Source organism: Mercenaria mercenaria, chromosome 15 (assembly GCF_021730395.1).
Source record: "Mercenaria mercenaria strain notata chromosome 15, MADL_Memer_1, whole genome shotgun sequence".
Classification (NCBI taxonomy): Eukaryota; Metazoa; Mollusca; class Bivalvia; order Venerida; family Veneridae; genus Mercenaria; species Mercenaria mercenaria.
Genome location: NC_069375.1, coordinates 35,462,111 through 35,489,491, shown reverse-complemented (window position 1 = coordinate 35,489,491; position 27,381 = coordinate 35,462,111). Strand labels below are relative to the sequence as shown.

Genomic DNA, 27,381 nt, shown 5'->3' with positions numbered 1-27,381 from the left:
TCTATATGCTTATGATCTTCTTAAAGACACAATTCACTAATAGTTTTATTCTGACAGGAGGGCTAAGTAAAAACTAACGATAACTACTATTAAAATTTATTTGCTTTCCACGTTTTACATGGTAATATATAGTGTTCTAGTATTCAAGGTATCATTTGAACGAAAATATAAATAAACATTTTTTCTACGTTCTACTTCCTTGTAAACAAAACAAAGAAAGCAGGAGATTCTAGTCTTGCACTACATCTTATATCCTAAATATATACAACACTCAAATGGTCCTGTAAATACGTGACACTAAAAGGCGAGTAGCCCTGGGGTCACATTTTACTGAATGACGTTGCATAAAATAAAGTAATTACACACTTTGTAAAACTATATAAATTTTAACAAACAAATACATATATCTCTATGCAATAAAATCTTTCTGTAATAGGTAATAACTCATGCAAATGTATATATGTATATATCAGTGTCCTCATCTGAAATATATATGCTTTGAACGGACGTTTCTTTATGAATAAATACATAAACACAATTAACACCCTCCATCTATATGTGTAAATTATTGCAACACAAACATAACATCGCCTTACATACCGTGTGTTTGATAGAGTTGAAAACCAGTATGCCGATTAGTAATGTACAAGAATACACAGTCTATAGAACAACATATATTAAATGGCGACCTATTATTTTGAAGCGGAAGTGATGAGTGGCATGTAAAAATCATGTGTAGCAACTTTCGACATTTGTATCACAACGGCAAGCCATTTTTTTCTTTCTTCTTCATAAATGTATTTATACTATCCTTCTTACACAATAAAAATATAATTCGTGTTCAGTATAGTGAGGTTACATTGCAAATAGCACCAGTGAATGGGTAAATTTCAAAGAAAAACTAATAACACATGCTACACTCGTACAGAATAAAAAAATCGATAAACCATTATTTGCGAAATAGATCTAGCATTCCCGATGAACACCATCAAAGTTCTGTCTTCAACTACGCCATTACGTCGTTTCGTAACCTAACTTTCAATGTATAAAATGCAAATTGCTTTAAAATATATCAAAGGCAAAATACAAAGCTAAACTAAAACTATTAAAACATTCATTCTACAGAACAATGCCCTAGATTTTTTTAATGCAAAATAATAGAAACCAGAACTAAATATAGCAATGTTTCAAAACAATGGTGGTAGGTCTCCGTTGTAATTTTAATGTAATAATAAATAGTTCTTAATTTTTATCTTGTTGATGATCTTGTAATGAAACACGTCACTGATGACGACACCTATGATGTCATATTTTATTTCACATTTGCTTAATCACTGATGTATGTAATCTTGGAGCTAGCCTTTTCCTGAAAAACAAAATAAAAATTGAACATAAAAGAAAGTCAATCAACTATCGTATGTAAAATAGAATCAAAATTCAGATTAAACACACAATAACAAGAAATTAAAAGGGCGTGCTTTAAGATGTACTGAATATACTTCAAACAGTATCAGAAATTGTATCAATATGATATAAAACACACTTAAATATTTAAATTTCTCTTATCTAACATATTTTTACTGCGTACTAATGCAGTAGACTGTTACCACCTTAACGTCAAACTGATTATAGATCATATTGCGACTTAAATGCAATAGACGGCCCTTATACTTGTTATACAGAAACTTGCAACTTAAGATCAGCAGTAATAAGGCAAGAAAAATCAAAGCCTTGAGATGTCTGGTGGTTGCGGGTTTTGCTAGTTATTTTCATTTTAAATGCAAATCTACAAATATACATGTATAAGAAACAATTACTAATGTGCCTCATATCTAAGATAAACTCTGCCTGACCTTACATGAACAGCTGCAAGTCAGTGATGTAACCATGGGCTGGAATACCTAATCATTGACAGATCTTATATAATCTAAATGGTCAGTGTGAATGGATAGAGGATGAATAAAAACTACTTGATCATTGATAATTCATCCGCATTGTTCATGAATGGGACTACTTTGTGTAGCACATGAACATCCTTTGGATGTGATTTGGAATCAAATAAAGATACTACATGATTGTCAGAAATACACTTAACTTTGGTAGCGGGATAAACCCGCAACCAAAAAATCACTTTGATATTTATTTATTTTATTCAGGTATGTAAATGAAACAATGTAACTGAAAGTTAAAGTCATGACATAGTTTTACTGTCTGAAAAATTTATCGTTTCTCCTTCTAAGTGACTATTTATCAGTACTAAGTATTATCTTAAACTAAATTTAGGACTTTAAACTTTACATTCTTATTGATGAAGATAAACAAAATTCATTATATCTTCTGCATCTCTACCATTTGAGTATGAGGAGAAAACTGGGTCTATACCTTTCCATTCTCGTCACAAAGTGTCACCTGACCGTTTCCATGTCCCCAAGACTTGCATTCACCTTGTGTTCCCAGTAAAGCAAAGAGAGATGGGTTGTCCTTCTTCTCGTCTTCCATCTCCTCCTGGTTGTTGTATGAGAAGACCTGAAAGGGTATAATAATGTTTATATCATTTCTATAATTCTCATAACTAATAATCAAGCCTTCGCGTTGTATATCGACCGACACACTATGTCTCAGAGTTATGATACGTCCGCATCTGAACTAATTAACGTTTATATATAGAACTTATAGAAATGTAATCCAGAAGCACTGACCATTTTAAAGATGAATAACATCACCAGGGATAAGTAATTTTTTAATTTTAGTGTTTTTCATATTTGAATATTTCTGATTTTATAGCAAATATCCTCTAAACTGTGAAAAACTCTCTTACCTTCAATTCTTTGCCAGCTTTCAGGACGCAGTTGCCGAACTTAAATACACTGGTTTTACCTTTTGGATATGCTCTAGTTAGTGTCCAGCGAGACAAGTCGAAGTCCTGTAAAAAGGATACATTGAAACTATGAAATCATTAATAAATCTTACTCGAATTACACAATCAGCAGTTAATGCTTTCGAAAGAATGATTACTATGTAACACTTAAATAACGCGGGATGAATATCTTTATAAAGAAATCTATGAAAATTTACTACGATAAATGTCAACAGTAAAGAACAGAATATGTCTGTGAAGATTTGACAAATACTAAATTTGAGACTGAAGTTATTTTCAACAGTAAAGAACAGCATATGTCTGAAGATTTGACAAATACTAAATTTGAGACTAAAGTTATTTTCAACATTAAAGAACAGAATATGTCTGAAGATTTGACAAATACTAAATTTGAGACTGAAGTTATTTTCAACAGTAAAGAACAGAATATGTCTGATGATGTAACAAATACTGAATTTTACAATTTCTTCTTTTTCCAACAGTAAAGAACAGAATAAACAGACTTCAGTTCAATATTACTTAATGTTAATAAAAAACACAATTAAATCAAATACGAAGTAACTAACAGTCTCAACGGAAACCACATGGCGACTGTTGAGCATAAGAAACTAGATCTATTAGAGCAGTTAAATGATCATGTTTAATACCTTTGAAGTGGAAGTATTTGACAAGCAGACATGTCGCCCAGCTTGATCAACTTCCTTGATCTGAATGGCGCATTTAGATGTCCTTGTCACTTGCACCCTTCCTGATGACTGACTCATAGCTGAAAAGAAAAACGATTTTTACAACTGGTTTCAAAAGTTAGACTGAGGTTAAGTTTTAGAGGAAAAGAGGTGTTCAGTCAAAAGTTTAGTAACAGCAGACAATATTTAACATATAACTGAAGCATATGGAAAATGCAAACAATATAAAATTTAATTCCACCGGCAACTATTTAGATTTAAGGGAAAAAAAGAGATTTTGATGAAAAACTATTCTACTATTTCCTCCCTGCGAAAACACCGGGCTAAACTAGCATAGACACTGTTAGATATCTAAAAAAAGGTTAGTAGGATTCAAAGAATGGTACGGTTATGTAATTTGTTATCACGGCAAACGAGGTATTTGGTTGATCTGGTTAATATACTAATTAAGCTAACAAGACAAACGAGTTTTTTTTTTACTGATAAGGATAATATACAACACGTTATAGATACTTACTCATTATTTTGTCACCGATTCTTCTTTTTAAGTTGAAAATGCGTCGGCATATACAGTCAGTGAGCGGTTTGGCAATTATTTTCATAAAATTTAAAATCGTTTGGCCAAAGTCCTCCTTAGCGATTGACTTTATTTGACCTTATTACAGATGTTCGCAGCTATTTTGGCACTATTCATCAGAAAGCCTTGCTTTAAAGAATATGAGGAACTATCAAGATTATCTAATCATTAAAGTTAGAATAATGTTATGTCCAAATCCGGAATAATGGGAATGTTATAAGCTATTTTAGGGTTAGTTACATAGAAATATATCTGGAAACATACTCTTACACGAATTAAAATGTAGTGTGTTTGGATATGCATATATGTTGCTTAACATGCACTATGACTTTGATTCCGTTATTTACATATGAATTGTACAGATCATATGAAAAGTACCTTATACCACAAAGTATATTACCAATTTTTTTTTCTTATATTCACGACATATTTAACAATTAGCTGAAATTATTATAGTCATATTTGTGTTGTACACGGTGTTTTCTTTCTTGACAATGACGCCATGTCGCCATTTCCAATTTTCTTGAAATTACATGTATAAGTTTCATTAACTATAAGGTACTTCTTCAGTTAGATAAAATTCAGAAGAATATTTACTGATAATTGGAGCAAAAAAAACCTGTCAAAATATTACAATTGAAATGATAACATAACGAGAACTAATGCTGTATTAATGCTAATGTTCTAAAATAGAAATAAAAGCGTTTTGGTGAAACTGAATCAAAGTCATAGAATGAGACTAAATCTTTCCAAATAGACTTCAACATAAAAACAAACATATTCTTTGTTATACTTACTAACAACAGGTTCTAGAAAATAAAACAAAATCCCTCAAACAAAAGTCAATGAAACAAATAAAAAATGATACTCATCTTCTATGCATTTTTCATTACAAAAGCACCATTCATGATAATATTGCAACATACTGACACATTTGAAATTTTCTAAAATGCATAAACTTATTAAAAGAAATTATGTGTTTTTAAAGAAGTCGCGTCTTTTTATTGCTTTTAACAAATGCTTTTGTTTGTACTTGATCTAGTAAAATGAAGAAATATAAGTTACTTCGTAAAATGAAAATTTGGACAACAGGGAGTATGTGAAAACATTAGAAGGAAATGTGCAAAGAATTTACGATGTGCGGACGGTAAAAACAAGGTAAGTGGTAGGTTGTTTGTTACGACAGATAGTGGAACCAGGGTAAGCGTACTACAATTTCAATAAAAAACATCAGAAAGAAGTTAACTTTTTTAATGACATGTCAGGTATTTTTCTTATCATTATGCTCATTGCACTGTTGTGACAAAATCCAAAAAATTCAGCAGACAAACAATTGGCTGCAGCAAAAGCCGTAGTTGATATATAAACTAAAAATGTATGTAAGCCGTCGCAAGCCTTTTACGTGTAAGCCAATGGATTTCTACTTTAACCAGCTTCCGTACCATTTGCCTGTTTTCATCTTTATTCAAAATGAACAAATTACAGCGTTGTTTAAACGTCACTTTGGAATGCCAATACAGTTAGTTAGTGGAAACAGTAACACTTAGCATACAGATATACATGTATATACACCAAACTACATTTGCCCCATTTTCCAACATTAATGTCTGTATAAAGAAGGCGGTTGTTCGCCGCAAGTTATTGACAAACAAAATTATAGAGATAAAGAGAGACAAAATGCTGTTAAGTCGTGCTTTATATAATGAAACAAGTCTGTTATATGATAAAACATTTATTCAAATAAATCTGGAAGATAATATAAAACATGTATGATTGCTTCTAAAATGCTAAGCATATTTTATCATAACATCGCAGCATACTAAACCTTTAAGTCAAATACAAAATATCATCTCATTGAGCATACATAGTTTGTTCACTTTAAGGCCATTCTAGATTGAAAGTATGCTTTTGTATAGATGAGAACATTAGTAACAGGAAAGTGATGGAAATATAAATTAAAAAAAGTTAACAACACCACCTTGCATGTAGCATTTTAACAAAGATATCACAATCATTAACAATTCTGTCTTTATGAAATACATATATGTATTCATATTTTTCACAAACAAAATCTAACATTTTTTGTACACAACAACAATAATTTAAAAGAAATACTCATGATTCAACACTTTTTTTAATTTATATTTACCTAGGAAAGCCTACATCTAATAAAACAAGAGGCAAACAAAATACAGGCTATGTCAATATATGACCAAAACAATCTACTGGAAGACGGGATGTAAGCAGCGCAAAAAAAAAAGATTTGGAACTGTTTCATGTTGCTTGCAAGTGAACTTCGTGCAAACCTAGACCATAATTACATGCAGTAACTATTGCATGCTTAACCATAGGTTGCAAAACTACCTTTCACTGTTAATTTTATAAAATCTATTTAAAATTACAGAGCGTTAACTTTGTAAAAACAGTATATCTTATCGTGTCGTATATCGCGAATGTGCTTTCACTAAAATAATACCAAATATCTGTATTAATACTGAATCAAACTTTGGCAAGTACTGCGAATTTTTGCAAAGCAGACGAGCAAGTTTGTACTGCTTTTACCAAAGATGAAGGAATTGCTTTCCCTTGTATACTATCTAGCCCATATTCTGTTTACCGCATTGCTCTATCGGAATAGATGTTAACACACACGGTTCTAAATAGGAAGTCGAAATTAGAAAATAGATACAACAAATTCTAAAGAGAAATACCACGGGCACGTAATTACAGACAGTGGCTTTGTGTGCTTCAAAATACGGTATTTTATGTGTACAGGATGGGAGTGCTTCAAGTACGAAATGAAGTTAATTTCGAGGATGTGAAAGCGAACTACATGTATTACATCTACTTTCGCATTCACTTTGTTTTAACGACAGCCGTTTTCAGGAAGGTTAACACACAGAAAATATCTACACTTCACGCACCCGGGTTTTTCGGCTTTGCTGGTTGGCTAGAAGCACTTGGAGGTTTGCCTTTATTTGAATCAGGATCTATATGAGCAAATCATTTGAATATTAAAGCCTTTGTTTACATGTGGAGTGTTTTGGAAATTGATAAAACATTAAAAACAGGTCGACTTTGAAACATTCAAGAATTGACGCCTGAGAAATGTGATCTCAACGGGAAGGGAATAAAATTTAGGTATGAACTTTTTTTGAAATAAGTAACACGCGCATACAAATAATTAAGCAAGATATAAAATTGAATACTAAATTACTAGGCGGCAGTGCAAATTGTCTGAGTGGTATTTGACTTAACCCCAACTTTTATGTCCTAAGGGTATCTGCAAAAAAATCTACACTATCCATAGCACAAGCGGATACACATATAGCAAAAAACACAAACAGCGTTTTATATAATGTCCTTAAATACACGATGGTATAAAATGTATGTGAAAAATCATCATTCAAATTAAAGTTATATGTCCTTTTGACTACAGCAAGCAAATGTTCATTTTCCGATCAAGTAATTATAATATTTTGTCACTATGAGGCAACAGGCACATTTTGTTTCGTGTTCATTATGTATGTTTTATTGTGCTGTAAATTGTGTTTCATGTGAAGCAGGTGCAAGATTGCTATTTAAATATGGTGTATTTTTGCTTTGTAGTGTTTTGTATAACGTTTCTTTTACTAAATCATATAAAAACTCAAAAATCCTAAACAATAATCTAAATAAAGTATGAAACAAAGTTTGCCCGTGCCGAATGCTTGGTTTGGAGCGGGAAACACAAATTTTAAGCGCGATGCACGTGCTTTCTCGCTCCAAACTCTTGTTGACTGACTATATGTACGTGTTTTAACGTTACTAACTAGAAGATTGAGTACTCTGACCGCCACCACTAGGCCCACCAGCAATCACTTTAGCCAAATCGGCACCACCTTTACTTTGCATGTTGGATTGCTCCTCTAACGCTTTCTGAATCCTGCAATTTCAAACAAATAAGCCGACCTTAAATTTAGGTAAGCTTTTCTGAATTTTATGAATTTAGATTGTTTCCAGATTGTTATTAAATTTTGCACTTACAACTAGCGTTTCAGTTTCAGTCTAGGTCACGTAATTTGCAGACATACTGAATGTTTTATCTTTTTTCACAATGAAACGAAATATCAAAAATGGATAATTCGTGACCATTTTATTTATACTTTTTATAGTTTTTTCTTTTACATGCTTTTTGTTAAAGTGAATGAATTCATGATTGTTCATTTGAAAATTTACTTTGTTTCTTCGCCGTCCAGTAATTTTTTGTAGCAGGCGATCTCGAGCTCCAAGTCCATTTTACTGTTTTGAAGGTCATCTAAGTCTTCACTGACTGCTTCGAGTTCAGCTCTCAGTGCGGCTATTTCGTCATTCAGAGTGGCCTTGTTGGCATCGCATTCTTCATTCTCCCTTTCACGCAACTTGTTCAATGCATCTAATTGTCTCCTCAAAGCTTCAAGCTATAAATATGTGAAAAAAGTATCGCCTTATAAGCAATGATGATATTCTGTTTATGAATTACTGGGACAAAGCATTTCTTGTAATAAAGTTCATAGTTCATTTGGCAATTAACCTTTAGCATGCTAGATAAATTGTCGTCTGCTGGAAATGTCGTCTGCTAAAATTGTAAAGTTCATTCAATTTGCTCCAAAATTGGAAGAAATATTGTCAGAGTAGCAAACAGCTTGGAACCTGATCAGACGCCGATTTAATCGGCGTCTGATCTGGTTCCAAGCTGTTTGCAAAGGCTGTTAAATTCGCCTGCAGCAGGCTAAGGGTTAAGTAGCCGTCGTTGCAATCCGAATTATGTTTGTCAACATTATATGTTGAAATGATTTTACCCATAACCTATCTATATCAAGATGTGATGCTACACGCATTCTATGTAAGTTTTGTGGAGATCTTTTTAAAGCAATATTATCTCTTTATAGCTAATAATGTGGCTTGTGACAATTTTGACATATCAGAGGGCTATAACACCTGGTGTAACTGAAATAGTCTTGCCCATTACTGAATAACATTGTAGCTATTTAAGGTGGTTCGCGGGGTTCCTACCAAAATTTCGAAGTATGAGATATAAGACTGATATTAGGTCTGTATGTACTAACATATCCTGACTTTCATTTGGAGAAAAAAGAAAATCGTTCCAAGTCCACATTTCCTTTGAAGAGCGCCACCTGGCGGCATATGTATTTTTCAAGGGAAATCGCCGTTTTGCTGTAATAATCTCATTAAAATTAATGTTATTACATTTTTTCAAACTCAGGAATATAGCTAAATTCAATGTTATTGTTTCATGTTGCATTTTGTAAATTATTTCACTTGGAAAATGCTAAGATAAAGAGATATCCGTAGTAGGGGTGGGAAAAATAGCGAAAATATTCAGTGTATTTCATGGCCGTTTAGCCAAAATAAAATAAAACGGAACGGTCAAAGTTCTTGATTTTTAAATATATTCTTCTTTAATCATTTCTGAACAAGAAAATAAAATAAAAATAGGGGGTCTTCACGGCAGATTTTTTGCAAATTTACTTTTTATTGTTTTGGTAATGTAAATTTTGTGACGTTGATACACAATGACGGCGTTAACGTCGCGCAAACGCTGATTTCATTATGTCTTTCATTGATATAAACAGGACCTTCACAGTTCACAAAAATCTTTAGAATCTTTTTTATTTGAATATATTCACATGATGTACATTGTTGCGTATTTTGCAGTCAAAGTATATTATTTTTACTAATATATATCAGAGTCAGTTAGAGCTGGAACAACTGATACCTTCCTGGTTAAAGCTACTTGCCCACACTTTCGGTGAAATTTTTCAACATGTTCATGTTCACCAAGTTCGGCACAAAATGTGAATATTTCGCGCTAAAACATGAACTATAACAACTGAATATGGTATAAGTGGTTGAATTTTTTATGAAAATGTTTAATCTTGCATAACTCGCGTATCTGGCTCCGTATTTAAGGGTTAGTAAAGTGTTGGGGGACGGGGATGGGGGTGTAGAAAAAATCTTATCAGTTTATCCGCTATGAATTAAAACGGAGCTGTCAAAATTCTTTATTTTCAAACATAGGTTTCTTTAATTATTCCCCTACAAGAAAAGAAAAAAGAGTCATTTGCAAATTTACATTGAGCCGCGCCATGTGAAAACCAACATAGTGGCTTTGCGACCAGCATGGATCCAGACGAGCCTGCGCATCCGCGCAGTCTTGCCAAGACTCCACGCTGTTCGCTTTCAAAGCCTATTGCAATTAGAGAAACTGTTAACGAACAGCATGGATCCTGACCAGACTGCGCGGATGCAAAACCATTATGTTGGTTTTCTCATGGCGCGGCTCATATTACCTTTTGTATGAAATGTTTAAGTGCGAAGCTGAACGACATTCCTTATTGTTTTTCAATATTTCAAGTGACTAGCTAACAACGAAGATACAAGATACGAAATGTGGTGAAACTGTTTTCCAGACAAAAATGAAATACATTTTTAACGAAAAAGAACATTTTGAAGGGTGGCTAAAACATCAATATGTTTCTTTTTTGTTATGATATGTAACTTTATTTAGAGGTTTTGATTTTCATTACAATTCTAATTGTGTATTATATTTATTGCTTTTTAAACCTATATTGAATATTTTCAATAAATAAAATCATGGAATCTTAAGCAGATGATGGATAAATGAGATAATGCCTCTTACGGTAAAAATGTACTTCAGTCTGTGAACTTGAAACCATTACTTGAATAAAGCTCATTTTGGTGCCGCTTAGTGCATTAAATTTATAACGTCAACGTGAATGCATAATGCAAACCGTATTGCGGGAAAACTTGCTTCAAAATGACAGAACAAAAATAAAACTCTAACTCATTTCGCTTCAAAACATTCAGAAAATAATATAAAACAGATACAGTCGATGCAGACGATATTTTAGGATGGAAAGATGGAAGAAGGGCGGTTTAACTGAGGCTGCTCTTGCGAAAGGTTTAGAGGCATGCGTTCATTGTTCAGACCCGCTGTGTCTGTCAGATGTTTTCAAGGAAACGCACTTTCGACATGGTTCACTGTTGTACATACAAAAAGTTTCGATTATAGAATTTTGGCGGCAAATTGGGATCATTCTTATTTGATGAAGGTTTTATTCCAAAATCGAAGTATGGTATTCCAGTGCTGAATGTAATATCAAAAAAGTAACCACTATGATTTCACCTCGTGCATTTCTTTTGGTGTTTCAAAAATTTTAAAAGACGGATAAAACTAAGAAATAAATAAAACCACCATTTACATGTACTTTAAAATGTTTTCGCCAGAATGCTGAAAACAAAATATTTGACTTGTATTTAGTGTAAAAGTGCATTTTGACGCAGATGCGAATAGATTCGGATATTTCAGGACTGCAACTCACTGCAGACCTGGAACGCCTGTATAAATTACAGACCCCGGAATATACCGGATTCAAGCAATTTGAATGAAAATTATCTTTAATGTATATATTTTGTGACCATTGTAATACTAACCCTAACCTTTTGTCAGTATATCATACATATTATACACTAAATGCATGCTGTCGTACAATAATTTGCGTATTTTTGCCGTGCGCTCCGATTGATGATCAGTTCAGGACATGCGCAGAAGACCGCTCCAAATATGACAGACTGCAATGAGCAACATCGCATAAAGAATGTCCGTGACATTGAGCGCAAAGTGAACAGAAGTTACGATATGCAAGCATCAAATGGGAATTTTACATTTATGCGTTTTGAAGCGCATTGTCAGATTTTTCTGTTGATTTTATTTTCACAGTTTTGGATATCATGGATCACAAATGTATCATAATTAAAATGATTATAGTGAAGTCTACAAGCAACCACTGACTGGATATATTCCTTAATGAATTACTGTGATCATTGCGTTGGAGATCCACGGCTTAAAAATGTACCATGAATTGATTACAGTGAAGTCTTCATGCATTAAGTTAGCTCTAAAACTGTTTCAAAAATAAAACAATTTAGCAGATGCGTATTGGTTGCACGCAATGCTAATTACGACGCCAGTATTCAGAAATCCATGTGAATGTAGACTCTGTTCTTGCAGACAACTAGTCTAATAGAATTTGAGACAGGCTGAAATTTTAATACCCTGACAGAAACGGCAAGGGTGTCCGCGGACATCATTTTTAAATGACATTTTTCATAATAATGTAAACAAAATAATTAGCGTGTTTTAGGAAATTATTGAACTGACACTGAAGTATATTTCTAGATGATATACTTAGATTGTAAATTACTTAACACTGTAAATAATGTGAATCTATTTAGTAAAAATATTCATTTTTGAGTACTTTCATTATCCTGTATATACAAAAATGTATCTTTAACGGACATAATGAACAAAACGTTTGTGTGACGTTAACACCATAAATGACGTATCAACGTCACAATATAAAATAACCAAAACAAATAAAAAGTAAATTTACAAAAAATCTGCCGTGAAGACCCCCTATTTTTATTTTATTTTCTTGTTCAGAAATGATCAAAGAAGAATATATTTGAAAATCAAGAACTTTGACCGTTCCGTTTTATTTTATTTCGGCTAAACGGCCATGAAACACATTGAATATTTTCGCCATTTTTCCCCACCCCTACTACGGATATCTCTTTATTTAAGCATTTTCTAAATGAAATAATTTACAAATGCAACATGTAAACAATAACATTGAATTTAGCTATATTCCTGAGTTTGAAAAATTGTAATAACATTAATTTTAATGCGATTAATACAGAAAAACGGCGTTTTCCATTGAAAAATACATGTGCCGCTAGGTGGCGCTCTTCAAAGGAAATGTGGACTCGGAACGATCTTCTTTTTTCTCCAAATGAAAGACAGGATATGTTAGTACATACAGACTTAATATCAGTCTTATATCTCATACTTCGAAATTTTGGTAGGAACCCCGCGAACCACCTTAAATGCAATGCTAGTTTCATCAAGAAAATGTGCAAGTGATGTAGCAAATCATGTGCAAACGGTATGAAATATGAATATTGTTTACTAATTCAATAGTCATAACTCCTGTGTGACTAAAGCCTCGACCATCATCAAATTGGACTTTCATATTATACATTTGGTATAAGTTTCATGTTGTGTGTCAACATTGTGAAATTAGTTAATTTATACTCGTTCAAGAGCCACTATTATTGTGTTATGGAATCTTTGAACATTTTAGAACTTATTAACGATTCGGCCGCCAAATAACTTTTTATGCAAGGTTCATGAAAATAGTACAGTTCAAGTAAACTCAAAATGATATCCATGTCAAATCACTTCTTGAAATAAATTCGACAAATAACACTCAGTCAGAGAAATAAAGAAAATGTATTGTCTGAGCATCCAGAATTATTTTGAGACGTATGTTATATTTAGAAATAATGCATGGTTCCTAAGGCGAATGATGTGCAGACGATAGGCCTATAATGTATGGCGAAACAATCGCACACAATAGAATATAAGTACCGAGTTAAATCGTTTCACATGTATTCATATATACAAATTAAAAAAGTATTGCCTCTAAAATAAAACAAAGTATATAACTTTATAGTAATGTAAAAGCATTGTATCACATGTATCTAACTATACTGTACACCGCTGTAACAATCTATTTTAAACAGCACCACATCAGTTCTTGATTACAACCCTTAATGTAAGATTTTCCATCTGCATAAAGAGCAACAGAATGGTATGATACAACCTGAAGTATTGTAACGTATTTGTATCCGCTATGACATTGTTCTTACGAGCTTATTTAATATCTGAATGGTCGGAATTACAATTTCTTTTTAAATAAAGTATACTTATTGCAATTTCGCTAGCAATTTATTGCCAAAACGAACTTTTTTCAATTTTTACTTACAAGATAAGACTGACTGGCATGTAATTACTTTGTCTGCGTATCTTGCCTATGACCAATTGCAATGCTATAGCTAGCTTGAGTATGGTGTTATGAGGATGATTGCTATTCCTTTAGGCTGTCGTATGAGGCATTGTATTGAAGACTAATGATCAAAGGCCGACTGAATATCGATCTCGAACAAATTTTCAAATAAATGGTTAAATAAGAGACGGCAGATATTATGTCTTAACTTACATCTACCAAGCACAAGCAAAAACAACTAACTACTACAGGGCCGTCCATAAAGCTGCCAACGGATTTGTTTTACTAATAAGCTGAAGAATTATTGTGGGTGGGGGAGAGGGTATTGATTAGATGCCTTATGGTTGCGATGTCATTGCCCTAAAGCATATAGTTAAAAAATAGCTAAGCAATTGGAACTTTAATTCAAGCGATATCTATTACCAATTATATCCGAAATAAAATATCAGTATAGTTCAAATTTGGCGTTTATGCAATATTCAAGTAAGAATGACAATGGTTATATTTTTTCTGTAAATCCTGCACACTCTATTTCAATAACATAATGTTATTTGTTTAAGCATTTCAATGCTTCTATTTATCTATAAATAATTCAGTCATATTCTATTCATAGAATTCATTTTACGTTAAAGTTACATCCCTTTAGTTTGGTTCGAGTGTGGTTGTATATAGTTTATACATATTCACTGAATCTAGACTACACTGTAATATAAACTACAACAATATGGTACTCTAACACCTAGATCTGTAAGGCTCTACTTGTAACAAGCAAACCCCAACATCGCATATAAAGCGAATATGATATGCTTATTGTGTACATTTTCAAGCATTTATCTGTGCATTTTGGTACCTGCTGTTAAAAGTCGTTTTGTTGCCTCTTGTTAGCTCAAATCTGAGATTTCAACGTCTTAATTCAAAGACATAACTTTTGCGTCACTGTTGTCATGCCAACTGAAAAAAGTAGTGAAATTTGTATACATGAACCACAACACAATATTACCTCCCGTTCAAGGTCGTTCAGACGATCTCTCAAGTCTCTGTTCTGATCCTTCAGATGCTTGTTTTCGGTTTTTACGACACTGGAGTCAGTGTTGTCTCTTCTTAGTCCTTGCTGTATGTTAATTAGCTGAAAGTATATCATGAATAAGGTCAATGGTCGCACTATGTGTGGCATTTCAGTTCTTTTTCTACAATCCCGTGTGGTTGTCAGTAGCTACCCTGTGTATTCTATTTTACCTACATATAATACAACACACACATTAATTATGTATTTATATACATTCTTTACCGACTTTAAGGTGAAAATCTGTTCTTTATTTAATGAATTGAATTGGGCGTTTAGAAATGTGTATACTGGCAAGCTAATCCGTGATGAAGCAGTTGTCTCCCCTAATAAGATTAGACTGATCAGCTAAAAGCGAATGCTGCGTAAGACATAACAATATTGTTCCGCTGTACGATAAATAGTTATATAAGTTAGAAAAAATAAGCCATCCGATGTTGCTGACACGGTCAGTATAGAATTATTATTTAGTTAGTTAGTTTATTCTAATTTGGACAACTGTTGCCTTTTTAAGGGGGTTAACACCACACCTAATCAATTGCAGACCATATATGGTGACTTTACCGCTTTCATGGTTAGGGGAGAACCTAGGTGCCCATCCGGACATTTTGTAGACACGATAGGTTACCCGAGTAGAACATCCACTGTAAGCAAGCTAAGAATCTGAAGACCTGATTGTTGACACAATGTGTTAATATTTCCAAAAGTTGAAAACAAACTCATTAAAATAAAAACGTTAATTATCATGTAAGACTCAGGGTGGCCAATCCACGTGACTTTTGGATAGCGTACACACGGAGAAAATATCCCGATTCAGGTGGCACTTTGCCTATATTTTCCTTATTACTTGGCATTTTTATAAGGTAAAGAGCGTTGAAGAAGGAAAATTGAGAGCTTTCCTCCACACAAAGCATCTACAATCAATTCTTAGTACTTTTCTCAAACACTTTGCCAACTGCGAAAGTGAAAAGCATTTGGACAAAGTGTTTGAGAAAAGTACTGAGAACTGATTGCAAATGCTTTGTGCTGAGGGAAGCTGTCATTTTACCGTCTTCGACGCACTTTCTTTTATGAAAATCCGTCAAGACAATGCCGAACACAAACTGCTAAGCATATTGACATATGAAACAAACGAAATGCAACATACATGTGTTTTACTTATTTCAAACCTAAACCTGATTAGAGAAATACGTATGCAAATGTACATTGCTGTCTTGTGTTTTATAAATATGAATTTAAGAGAAAAGAACAGGTCATCTAATATGGCATCAAGAACAAGCAAACATATGAGCCGTGCCATGGGAAAACCAACATAGTGGCTTTGCGACCAGCATGGATCCAGACCAGCCTGCGCATCCGCGCAGTCTGGTCAGGATCCATGCTGTTCGCTAACAGTTTCTCCAATTCCAATAGGCTTTAAAAGCGAACAGCATGGAGCCTGACCAGACTGCGCGGATGCGCAGGCTGGTCTGGATCCATGCTGGTCGCACACCCACTATGTTGGTTTTCCCATGGCACGGCTCACATACCTTTTCGTCATATCTCTTCTGTTGCTCGTCTGTCATTGTTCTAAGCTGGTCGTTGTAATGCTCTTGAAGGTCTTGGATAACTTGCTTGAACTCTGACTTCCACATGTCTTCAATCTGGGGCTGTATGCTCTTGAGATTTTGAAGCAGTTCTCTCAGCTCTTGAATCTCCTACAAATACATAAATAAATCTTTTCATAAATTTCTAGTTATAATTTTTTTTATTAATCTTTTTTTTTTGCATTCTTCTTTGAAATAACGATTTGGTCAAATGACAAAACTTTGTATAACAATTAGAGATGATCTAATTTAATATTTTAGGAAAATTGTTTTTATGGTGACTGAGAGATCGATAAACTGTTTTAACTAGTGGACACCGGACTCATGGTACTTTCACATATCGCATGGTCACTTTAGATCCATTGAGGTCCTTGTTCAATCCCCTAGCTGTATCTCAAACAAAATGAGAATACTCAAAAATGTCAAAACACCACAATGAAGTAAGTACCAAGTATGACGTTTTCCTAGGAATGAATAATAAAATCTGTAAGAAGATCCTTTGGAAGCATAGAATGCATCCACGTAGAATAATAGCAGACTCGGTTTCGTGGAGTCTGTTCATGAGAGGTAATTAAATATGCAACACCTCTCACGCCCCCTAGCACCGGCTTAAGCGGAACTCTATTACACATATATCGAATGGACTCCATGATCCCAAAGGACCAAAAACCTGTAGAAAGACATACCATTTCGGACGTTTCTTTTACAAAGTCTAATTCCTCCGTACAGCTGTCCCGTTCGTTCTCGGCGTTAATCTGCCTAATTCTTGCAGCTTCGCAGTCCTGAAGTACACAAATATGAAATTTGTTCAAACATTCAAATGTATTATTGATTTAACATGCTTTTTTTGTCCGTCAAGATCTGCAGCAGCCCAAGGACCAGGTTGAAGCTCAAGGCTGAAATGGTCTTAAATAAATCATTTAGCCGTTTTCATTTCTTCGACCATACATATCTTCTCTTTAAAGTCAGATCTAGTTTCGGGAAACTGCATGTAAAATCATTGAAGTCCTCCGGTATGGTCGCATGTATAACGGCATTTTAGTGCTTTTTTGCTTCCTTGTTAAAGGATTCCATTGAATGCGGTTTTATGCAAGGATGAATGTTAATAATACTAGACCGGCAAACTTATTCTTATTGAGGACAAATGATATCCTGTTAGATGATAAAAGAAGTCTTCGAACAAAAAGTCATATGATAGCAGTAATTATTCGATATAAGGAGTTTTCTCATTTCATTCAGTCGAACAAACAATTAATCAATAAATGAGCCGCGCCATGAGAAAACCAACATAGTGCGTTTGCGACCAGCATGGATCCAGACCAACCTGCGCATCCGCGCAGTCTGGTCAGGATCCATGCTGTTCGCTTTCAAAGCCTATTTCAATTAGAGAAACTGTTAGCGAACAGCATGGATGCGCAGGCTGGTCTGGATCCATGCTGGTTGCAAATGCACTATGTTGGTTTTCTTATGGCGCGGCTCAAACTGAGAAAGAAACTTACATCTCTTATTCTAGCGTTGTCGTCTCTTGTGTTAGCAAGTTCTTTCTTTGCCATATCCCTGTCTCTTGCAAGGTTGTCACATGTTCTCCTCAATGAGTTAGTTTCAGCCTCCTGTTCACCAAGCAGCTGGTTAAGCTTTTCAATTTGATTTTGTAGGTCTTGAATATTTTTCCTTAAGCCGTCGTTTCTGATGATAAAACAAAAGTGTTTCTTTCTTCAAACTTATTCAAGAGGATTTACGAAAATCAACTATACTCATCTTGGATTCATCGGCCAATACACCATAAAATAGTTAAGCTTAAACCATGTCTAGGAAAGTAGATTTTGAAAACCCGTTTTCCCTATGTAACTTTATGAAACCCAGACAGCATAATACTACATGTTAATAGATAATGTCTAAGCCTAGCAAGACGGTAAGAAGAGCTTTAATGTTTATTTGTGTAACTCTATGAAACACTGTCCCATGTGGCGACAAGAAATTTGGTCTCAAACCCTTAAGGTTGTATCTGTTGTCATGTACTTAGAAAATACATTAGCCTATACATTGTTGGAAAGTTCTTTGAAATTTGTACACTGAACGTAGAGTTAAGATCATTAAAAGGACAAAGTGTCTTAACCATTATCAATTATATTATCCCGGTTTACCAGATAGGGATGGCACAAGTACCCAAAGGATTTAATGCATCTAATACACTGTTCCCTTTCCCTTTAGGAGAACTATGACATATATTTATAAAAAAAAACTTAAATAGATAGTATGCTTTAAAGATATCCAAAGGCTATCTTTCAATAAATATCTTACATTTATATATTTTCTTCAAATGTATAAAATCCTCATCAAATATATTTAATTTTACTAAACATATATAAAAAAGTTTTGTTTGTAGAGCTATGATTATAATTAAATGTCATGCAGTAATGTAAACAGTAGATTGTTTAAAAAAAACTTCCAGTTTTAGTGGAAGTACACATTTACACTGTGTTGAGCAATACATGTATACAGTGTGTACTATTTTTAACCTAATGCATAGTACTGTTAACACATATAAATTTGTTAATTTTATATTATAAAACTATGTGTTGTATTTGTTCATGGTTTCAACTTGCGTATACCTTTAATTTCATTATCTTTTTGTGCACTTTTAAAAGTGGGTTACACGCACAAACGCTGCACATAAACAGGACATAAAAGGAAGCTGGAAACAGATATCAAAATTCTGTGAAATGATTCCCGCAAGCAGGAAATATTATATAGAATGTTGTTAGTTATGACCTATAGTTGATCATCGGTTAGACATTTTGTTCCTTTACCAATATCTCTTCATTGCCATAAGAACTATAATCTGGGTTAGACCTTTTAAAAATCTATAATTTTATATACTCTCTAACTATAGTAAATAATACACGCCTTTGAAGATTTTAGCAAATGAAATTTCATCAAGCGCAACATGCCACCTTAAGGTAGAGGGACCCTAATGGACACGTCTCCAGACCCTCTGTATCAAAACAGTTTTAAAATCTATGTACAAATGCAGGGAATTTACCGTATGATTACGTACCCTCGTTATGCAATTCGACATTCTTCGGATGTAATGTAGCTGAACTAGCATATGACATTCCGTAAAGAAACGGAAAATGCCGATATCACATACGGAGAATTTACGTAATTTACCGATTGTCATTACGGGTCTGTCACCTTAAGTAACTCTGTATGTCATTTTGCTTGTGCTGTGATCAAAATGACCTTTTATACTCGTGCACCCGGTTTCACCACGTTCGTTGTGCATCATTATTATATGAAGCTGAGCCAGGCTCATTTTGAACCCACTAAAAGTGCTTCAAATCGGTTTTATTCATTTTCTTAAAATGCCAGTTTTTCATATACAAGACATTTCAACATTTCAGAAATACAACATCTCTAGTGGTCTTCTATAAAATTGGTTAAGCGGTGTGTCTCGTGGGCTCAGATAAGCAATATACAACGTTCAATGTACAAATGAGTTACACGTACCTTTAAGAGTAATGTACATTGTACTGTGGGTAATTTTAGCAAGAAAGGGTCAAAAATCGTTTCGACTTTTGTTAATGTATCTGGAAAATGTACTTTGAACAAACAACCGGAATATATTTAATTCAGCCGTGTTTTAACCGAGATCAATTTTATAGAATAATATTCGACGTAATGACAAAAGAATGGCTGGCATAAATGAATGAAAACCGGCCTCTGTTATGCGAGTGATTTATTACTGCGCTGAAATTTAATAACGGGATAGTATATTTACACTACAAACAAAGTTTTTACAATGTCATAAACTTTATGGCATAATTATTCTTTTTTTATAAACTGTCAGTGCAAATGAAATTCGGTTATAGTTTTTTTAGTGTTATCTTAAATTTTCATGGTGAAATGTACAAAGTAATTACCGACCCATGTGATTTTCTGCATTACGATAAAGATTTCAATCAGCTATTTTTTTTTCACCTGGACAAAAACAAGTACATACTTATCTCCATATATTTGTTACGTAGCATTAAAGGTCAACCTAAGAAGTCTCATTAAATATAAAGACTACTGGGTGCTCTTTTCAAGGTTTAAAGCGGATTATTTAGTGACCTTCAAATAAATCTTAAATCAATATAAAACCCGTTTTATAAAAAGGCTTTTTTCAAAGAACCATAATAAAATGAGATGAAAACATGAAAACTGAGGGAAAGAACCTATTGAACTCGCTTTCAAAAAACACGGATCTGTGGCCATGTGAATGCATATTTATTGATACATTAGTGATGAAGAATTCGTAAAATTCTGAAACGTTTTCTGATAATTTATATTTCTTACGTATAACAATAAAGCCATCTGGCACAAATGACCCTAAAATGGAAGTCTAATTGAGTTGCGGCAAATTAACAAAGCGTCTAAATTCTTGGAATCATGATCCATATGGGTTATTGGACTCTCGGATCAATAATGATAGGCACACACGCACGGACAGACAAATGCAATGACCACAGTAACTGAAATATCAATATGTAAGAGGAGAGTCGGAACGGTTATTGTCTGTAAATAGAATATGTATTTGAGCCGCATCATGAGAAAACCAACATAGTGCGTTTGCGGCCAGCATGGTTCCAAACCAGCCTGCGCATCCGCGCAGTCTGGTCAGGATCCATGCTGTTCGCTAACGGTTTCTCTAATTGCAATAGGGTATGAAAGCGAACAGCATGGATCCTGACCAGACTGCGCGTCTGGATCGATGCTGGTAACAAATGCACTATGTTGGTTTTCTCATGGTGCGGCTCATTTGTACTTATCATTTAGAGTAACTCATCAATTGGCCAGATCGATATTTTGATACTTGAAAATATTTTTTTTCACTTCTATCAAATTACTGAATTGTTTATATTGCTCTCAACTGGTAAGTTATCCTGAATGATCAGTATGTGCATAGACACGAAAAAAAATATAATAAAATGGTCGACAGTAGACAATAATATCTAATTTGATATCCTCTCGGCTATATTACACACCTTCAAATATAGAACTTTTATGTCCTAGTGTGATAATTTATATGTAGTTGATATAATTTATGTCAGAACAAGACATTATTAAAGGCTAGCTTACATGGCGAACTATTTTTCACATTCTTATGGTACAATTTGTAGCAATAAAAATCTTTTTAGATGGCGTATGACGCTTTATCACATTTTGTTCAATAAAATTTTGTGATGTTTGTATTTTTTTTTATTATACTTATATCGATTTCTGCACTGAACCGCCTATTTCGGTAATGGTGAAGCGACATTTACGGTAACAAAAAATACACAAGATGGCGCGAGCTCGAAGACCGTAACCAAATAGTCAGACGATGGTACTGACATGGTTAAAATTGATTGAGGGAACCCATGATACTCAGTTGGACAGAAATGATTGGGGAAATGTTTTATCCTGAGCTGTTGCAAAAAAAAAAAAAAATCATTATCGTGAATTTAAATGATTTCTACGCAAGACTTAAAATTGGCATGTTATCTGGATGATTTAAAAATGCTGTCAATTTTTACATAGAAAGAATCTCGAGAGCCCGAATGGGGGTGGTTGAACAAGATTAAAACAATCGGTAACCCCAAGATAGAGGTGTTACTATTCAAGTCCAAAAGAAAATGTCAAATTCACGATTCAACGTAGAAGTACAATGGGGGCGTATCGGGAAAATCAATAGCAGTGTCTGACCTAATACATGACAAATATGGCTGACTAAGTACTTTAGATATCACTATCTTTTTTCCTGACAGGCCGCAGTGTTATTCAAGGGCGACCAAATGCCTCAAAAACATTATATACATGCAGCTTATCAACACATGAAATTTATAGCCGGCTGAAACGTCAATGTTAATACGCCTAACAAAGCAATTTCTATTAGATACAAATAAGAAATTGATAAAATATCAGGAGACAATAAAAGAATATACAAAAATCTATCTGTAGTGAGCCACGGCGTCTGTAGATTAGAGGTTATTATTATAATTTACTGTCAGACACTTTTATTATCAAGGCCTTGTATTGTTCATAATGTGAGCAGATCGATGGAATTGTACATTGTCTAGACTTGGCACTGTCTATCAATTATTGACTGGAGAATTCTCGTAAGCCGTTACAAATAGTTAGCTATGTCTCACTGCTAGATGTAGATCGGAAACCATTCTAGTATCGGCTTCTAATAAATGTTTCATGATGCAAGAAGCATTAAAATGGTGCGAGATGAACTGAACAAATTCTGCCACTAATTGTCAATTGAATACCCTCCCCCCTTTCACTCTAAATAATTCTGTTTCATACTCGATAGGTTATTACCTCAAAACTAAAGTATTTTGAGCTAATTTTGCTTATCATATCATTTCCTTTCTGTTAGATATTTGAAATATTTCAGGATATAGTACCTATTATCAGTACCTATTATCAGTACCAATTATCAGTTATGATATACTCAAATGTTTTGGACAGATAAAACATGCATTAGCTAAGAGCAGGGGGCTGGGGAGAGGAAGGCTCCCGACTTGAGCGTTTGTGGTCTAAATTTTGATGAACATATAGATATTCTACATTCTTACAGGCTAAACTTCTTAGATATATATATATTTTTATATTTCTGTACTATTTTCAAACTGTCATCAATTATAATTTAGTATTTGAAAGAAACAAAATTTGGCGAACTTTTTGACAACTGTAAATAAAGTTACGGGTCACGGAACCTTTATGTTATGTTTGTACTCTGAAGTTCTCTTTATCATAATTTCAACAAAGGACCGTTGAACTATTGTTAAACATTTATTACTTTTCTTTACTTTACATTAGGCAAATATATCAAGCGCAGTTTGGCGAAAGAAAGTAAATGAAAAATAAACATTTGTATACTATGGCTTTTTACAGAGTAGGTATGTGTATTGCACTTCAGACTGATACAATTAAAATTTGAATTTTATAGCTACCAATGAAACTTAAATTTCTGCTGACTTAAGAAAACAGATATAATTTTAACTTAAATCGGAACTGGATATCAAAACTGTTTTGCAGTTTAAGGCCACCAGTGCCCAGATGTACCGCATGTGTGTCTCAAGTTAGCTAGAAATATCCACTTCACCTATTCATTCTGACCTGTTAGAACGCTTTGGAGGTAACATGAAGGTTGACGGAACATTCAGTACAAATGAAACTCTTACATTATTTATTTAGTGTACAGCATATAGACTCAGAGGAGATCGAAAATGTTAGGAATGATACCGTTCATGCATGTTTGCCTTTTTGTTTGTTTAGGATTTCAGTCAAATCGACACACTTTTCGTCTCGAGTGTTACTGGTAAAGCAAGACACATAAAAAACATTTAACTTCCCACAAACTGGCATGATATATTCACCATATGCTAGAATTCTACATCAGCGGCTTGGTTCGAATCCAAAGTGATGAGGTGCTAGTCATTTGAACAGCGGCTTTAACCACTCGGCCACGACGGCCCCAGTTTACGGGGTTGAAGGTTCGCATTTAGAAAGACTGAAAGTGGGCCGAAAACAAAAATGTGAACCCTTTCAAAAAATACTTACTCTGCATCCACGGTTTCCACTTTGTCTTCAAGGCCCATAACTTTTGCTTGTAAGGGAGCTAACTCTTTTGAAGCCTCTGCAAGCGCTTCTCTTGCTTCTTTGAGTTCATCTTCATACTCCTCTTTGATTCTGTCACCAGTAAGGCCTTTAATTTTTCTAAGCTTTTCACATTCCTCAGCCAGGCCCTTGTTGGTAGCTTCAAGGAACTTCACCTTCTCCATGTAAGAGGCGAGTCTTCCATTCAGATCGCACATGTCTTTCTTCTCCTTTCCTCTAATTCCTTTCACGCTCTGGACCGTCTCCTTGCTCAACCTAGAGGCCTCGCCTTGAGGGGCCAGCATCGGTGCAGTGTATGAGGTGGTGACGTTGGAGCGCCTAAGGCTAGCACCGGGACCTATGCTTACCCTGGTGCTCTTTGTGCCTACCGGGGTGTGTTGGACGACAACGGGGCTGGGGCCCATTGACTGTCGCTTCCTTGAGGACTTTATTTCTGGTGCTGAACTCATCTTTCTTGCTTAGAAACTGAAAAGCAAATACAAATATTTTTAGCTGGAATATAAAATGACTGTAACCGAAAAGGTGATATATTAACATAAATATAAGAGTACCAGTCTGTCATTCTAACTTTGCAAACTGTGTACATGTTACGAAAAGACCAACTACGGAAATTTAGTCGTTCAAGATGTCAATAAATTGTACTTTATAAAATACTGATATATGAACTGTCTCTTTCCGTAGGGGCCTAATTGGGCGACATTACAATAAAGCCTATACCAAACCAATTTATCGGTATTAAGCCAGTTTACTACACAGAAAAACATCTCATTCTGGTGCTTATTTAGGTGACACATGTGAAGTTCTTATGTAGAGGGTAACCGTACATTTTTGTGCTGCTAAAACTTTTGCTTTTTTAAGGATTTTTTTACTATCATATTGTTGACAACACGGCCATTTCGGCAAGTTCTTTTACAATACGATAATATCATCGGGTCATAACTAAAGTTAGATAACCTTTGTTCTCATCACCTCAAGAATGAAAAAAAGGTAGGTTTTGATAACTCAGCTGCCCAGAAGAGAACACTATAGAAACCCATCAAAATTATTTAAAGGCAAATTTTCAGCACCTTTGAAACTAGTATGTTTAAATAAATTCTTTACCAGTACTGCAGTTGGCTATTAATTTTGTATCTGTTTATTAATTACCCAGCTATTATTTTTGACTTTGAACTTGTCACTTTCTGTTGGTCGTAACTTTTTTTAGGAGTATATATACTTTAAGATACCGCTGTCAGTTAGCCATAGAAGACGTGTGAGAAACTGATCGTTTTTAATAAATACAGAACTGAATGAATAACTTTAACAAAGGGTTATTTGAATGCCACTGTTAAAAGTTTATCGTAAATCTGTAAATTTAGTGTAGATTATTGTAAGCCGTAATGGGTATGTTTAAATTGTCGTTTTCATTTCCATTCACGATATCAAATGTCCTACTTTTTTGTCTTATGCGACAAGACTCGTGGTATTCATACTCCGGGTATAGATCCGGCAACGCATAATTTATCTTATTTTACTCGACAGATATTTGATAAGAGACAATGAATAAGTAAAAAATAAAAGTATGCGTTGACGCACCGTTTTTCTTAAATATTTCATGATTCATACAAGCATTTAAGATGGTATACAATATGTTATACAAGTTTAATCTGTAAATACGGATAAATTCGTTATTTGGTCCAAAGAAAAATGTTGAAGAGAACAAAGCTTTTGTACATTCCAAACTCGGCGGGTATGAAAGATATCTATGGAGTGACTGGACTATTTTTGTTTCTATTTTATTTTTTTCATGTCCCTTTTTTATGTGTTATTACATTACGTAAATCGCCTGTCATGTTGTGTGGTCAATTTATTACATTATTTTCTATAAATGTACATTTATTTGCATTTTATGGACGATATATCATGATTACACGCAATCTTTACTGCATTTTGTGATAATTTTGTTATGACGAACACCCCAAATATGTGGAACTTTATTATCTATAATGTGTGGGCTATATTACATCGTGTGGAACATTTATTCTATTTCATGATTGCATTGACCTATTGCACTGTAAAGAGTATTTTATCTGGTATTTTTTTACTGATTTTTCATCTTTCACTGGTAAGAAACTATAGAATGCTGAAACATGAAATAGAAAGAAAACTGATTTTTTTACATGTAAAGTAAATTAAAGACCATTCACTCGTGAATTACTGCAACACTGTACTGAAAACTGTCTGGGATTTCCACTGAATTTTCGCATGTTCACATTTTTCACAAATAAGAAAATTTGAGATGTGCAAAGTTTTATTTGAATCATGAAATAAAAAAAGACAACTGGATTTGTTTTACATGCGAGATCAATTCACCTTTCAATCGCAAAACCATATCTTAAAAGTTCAATCCTTGCTGGGCCATTCATGACCGTACAGTGCCTGTTGTTTTACTCAGTGAAAAAAGTTCGATCCTTCGCTGGAACTATCTAATACTCCGTATAAATAATACATTTTCTCATGTTCTGTATTTCATTACGTTACGCTAATCAATAAGCATTTAGCAGACGATCATGAAATGAAATTCAAGTATCAAAATGTCATGAATAAAATAATACCTAAATTGATTAGCAGACTGAAAAAAATCAATGTCCAAAAGAATTAAGAGAAATTAAAACCTAATGTGATTAGCATACACAATGATAAGCATAGTCACTACAAGATTTTTTGCCTTAAATGTACATATAACCAATATTATTTCAAGGCCAAAAATTTCAATATTGTTTAAATAAAAAAAAAATCGTATATTTAATATGCAATTAAAGAAATAATTTACCTTGTACGTTAAGCAAATATAAATCCAAAAAAAGTCAGAGAGATATATCAATAGTCCTAGCTGCAGCGCTCTTTGCAGATTTGTGCGACAGAAATCGATACGGGCACCTTACAACACAGACGCTCGCCTAGCTAAAGATTGGGATCGACAGCTTAACGCTTTAAAAGGTAAAACTACTTTCGGTGTTCAAGGCTGCGTATCAAAGGCCGTGACGTGAT

The 27,381-nt window shown here is 33.9% G+C and overlaps 1 protein-coding gene across 2 annotated transcripts; it reads right to left on the bottom strand.

Moving 5' to 3' along the window:
- Positions 1 to 84: 84 nt before the first annotated feature.
- Positions 85 to 27,381, bottom strand: LOC123550986 (70 kDa neurofilament protein-like). 2 transcript variants are annotated; one of them, XM_045339553.2, is made up of 13 exons: positions 27,164 to 27,381; positions 24,295 to 24,816; positions 18,201 to 18,387; positions 17,388 to 17,483; positions 16,645 to 16,812; positions 15,053 to 15,178; positions 8,360 to 8,580; positions 7,954 to 8,066; positions 4,939 to 4,950; positions 3,526 to 3,644; positions 2,819 to 2,923; positions 2,383 to 2,526; positions 85 to 1,366 (listed from the first exon to the last, which is right to left on the bottom strand). In XM_045339553.2, the coding sequence occupies exons 2-13, from the start codon at positions 24,798 to 24,800 to the stop codon at positions 1,328 to 1,330; spliced, it is 1,836 nt and encodes a 611-aa protein (XP_045195488.2). In that variant the 5' UTR covers positions 24,801 to 24,816; positions 27,164 to 27,381; the 3' UTR covers positions 85 to 1,327. The 2 variants fall into 2 exon arrangements, with proteins under 2 accessions (XP_045195488.2, XP_045195495.2); XM_045339560.2 differs by lacking the exon at positions 4,939 to 4,950 and having other exon boundaries at positions 27,164 to 27,380.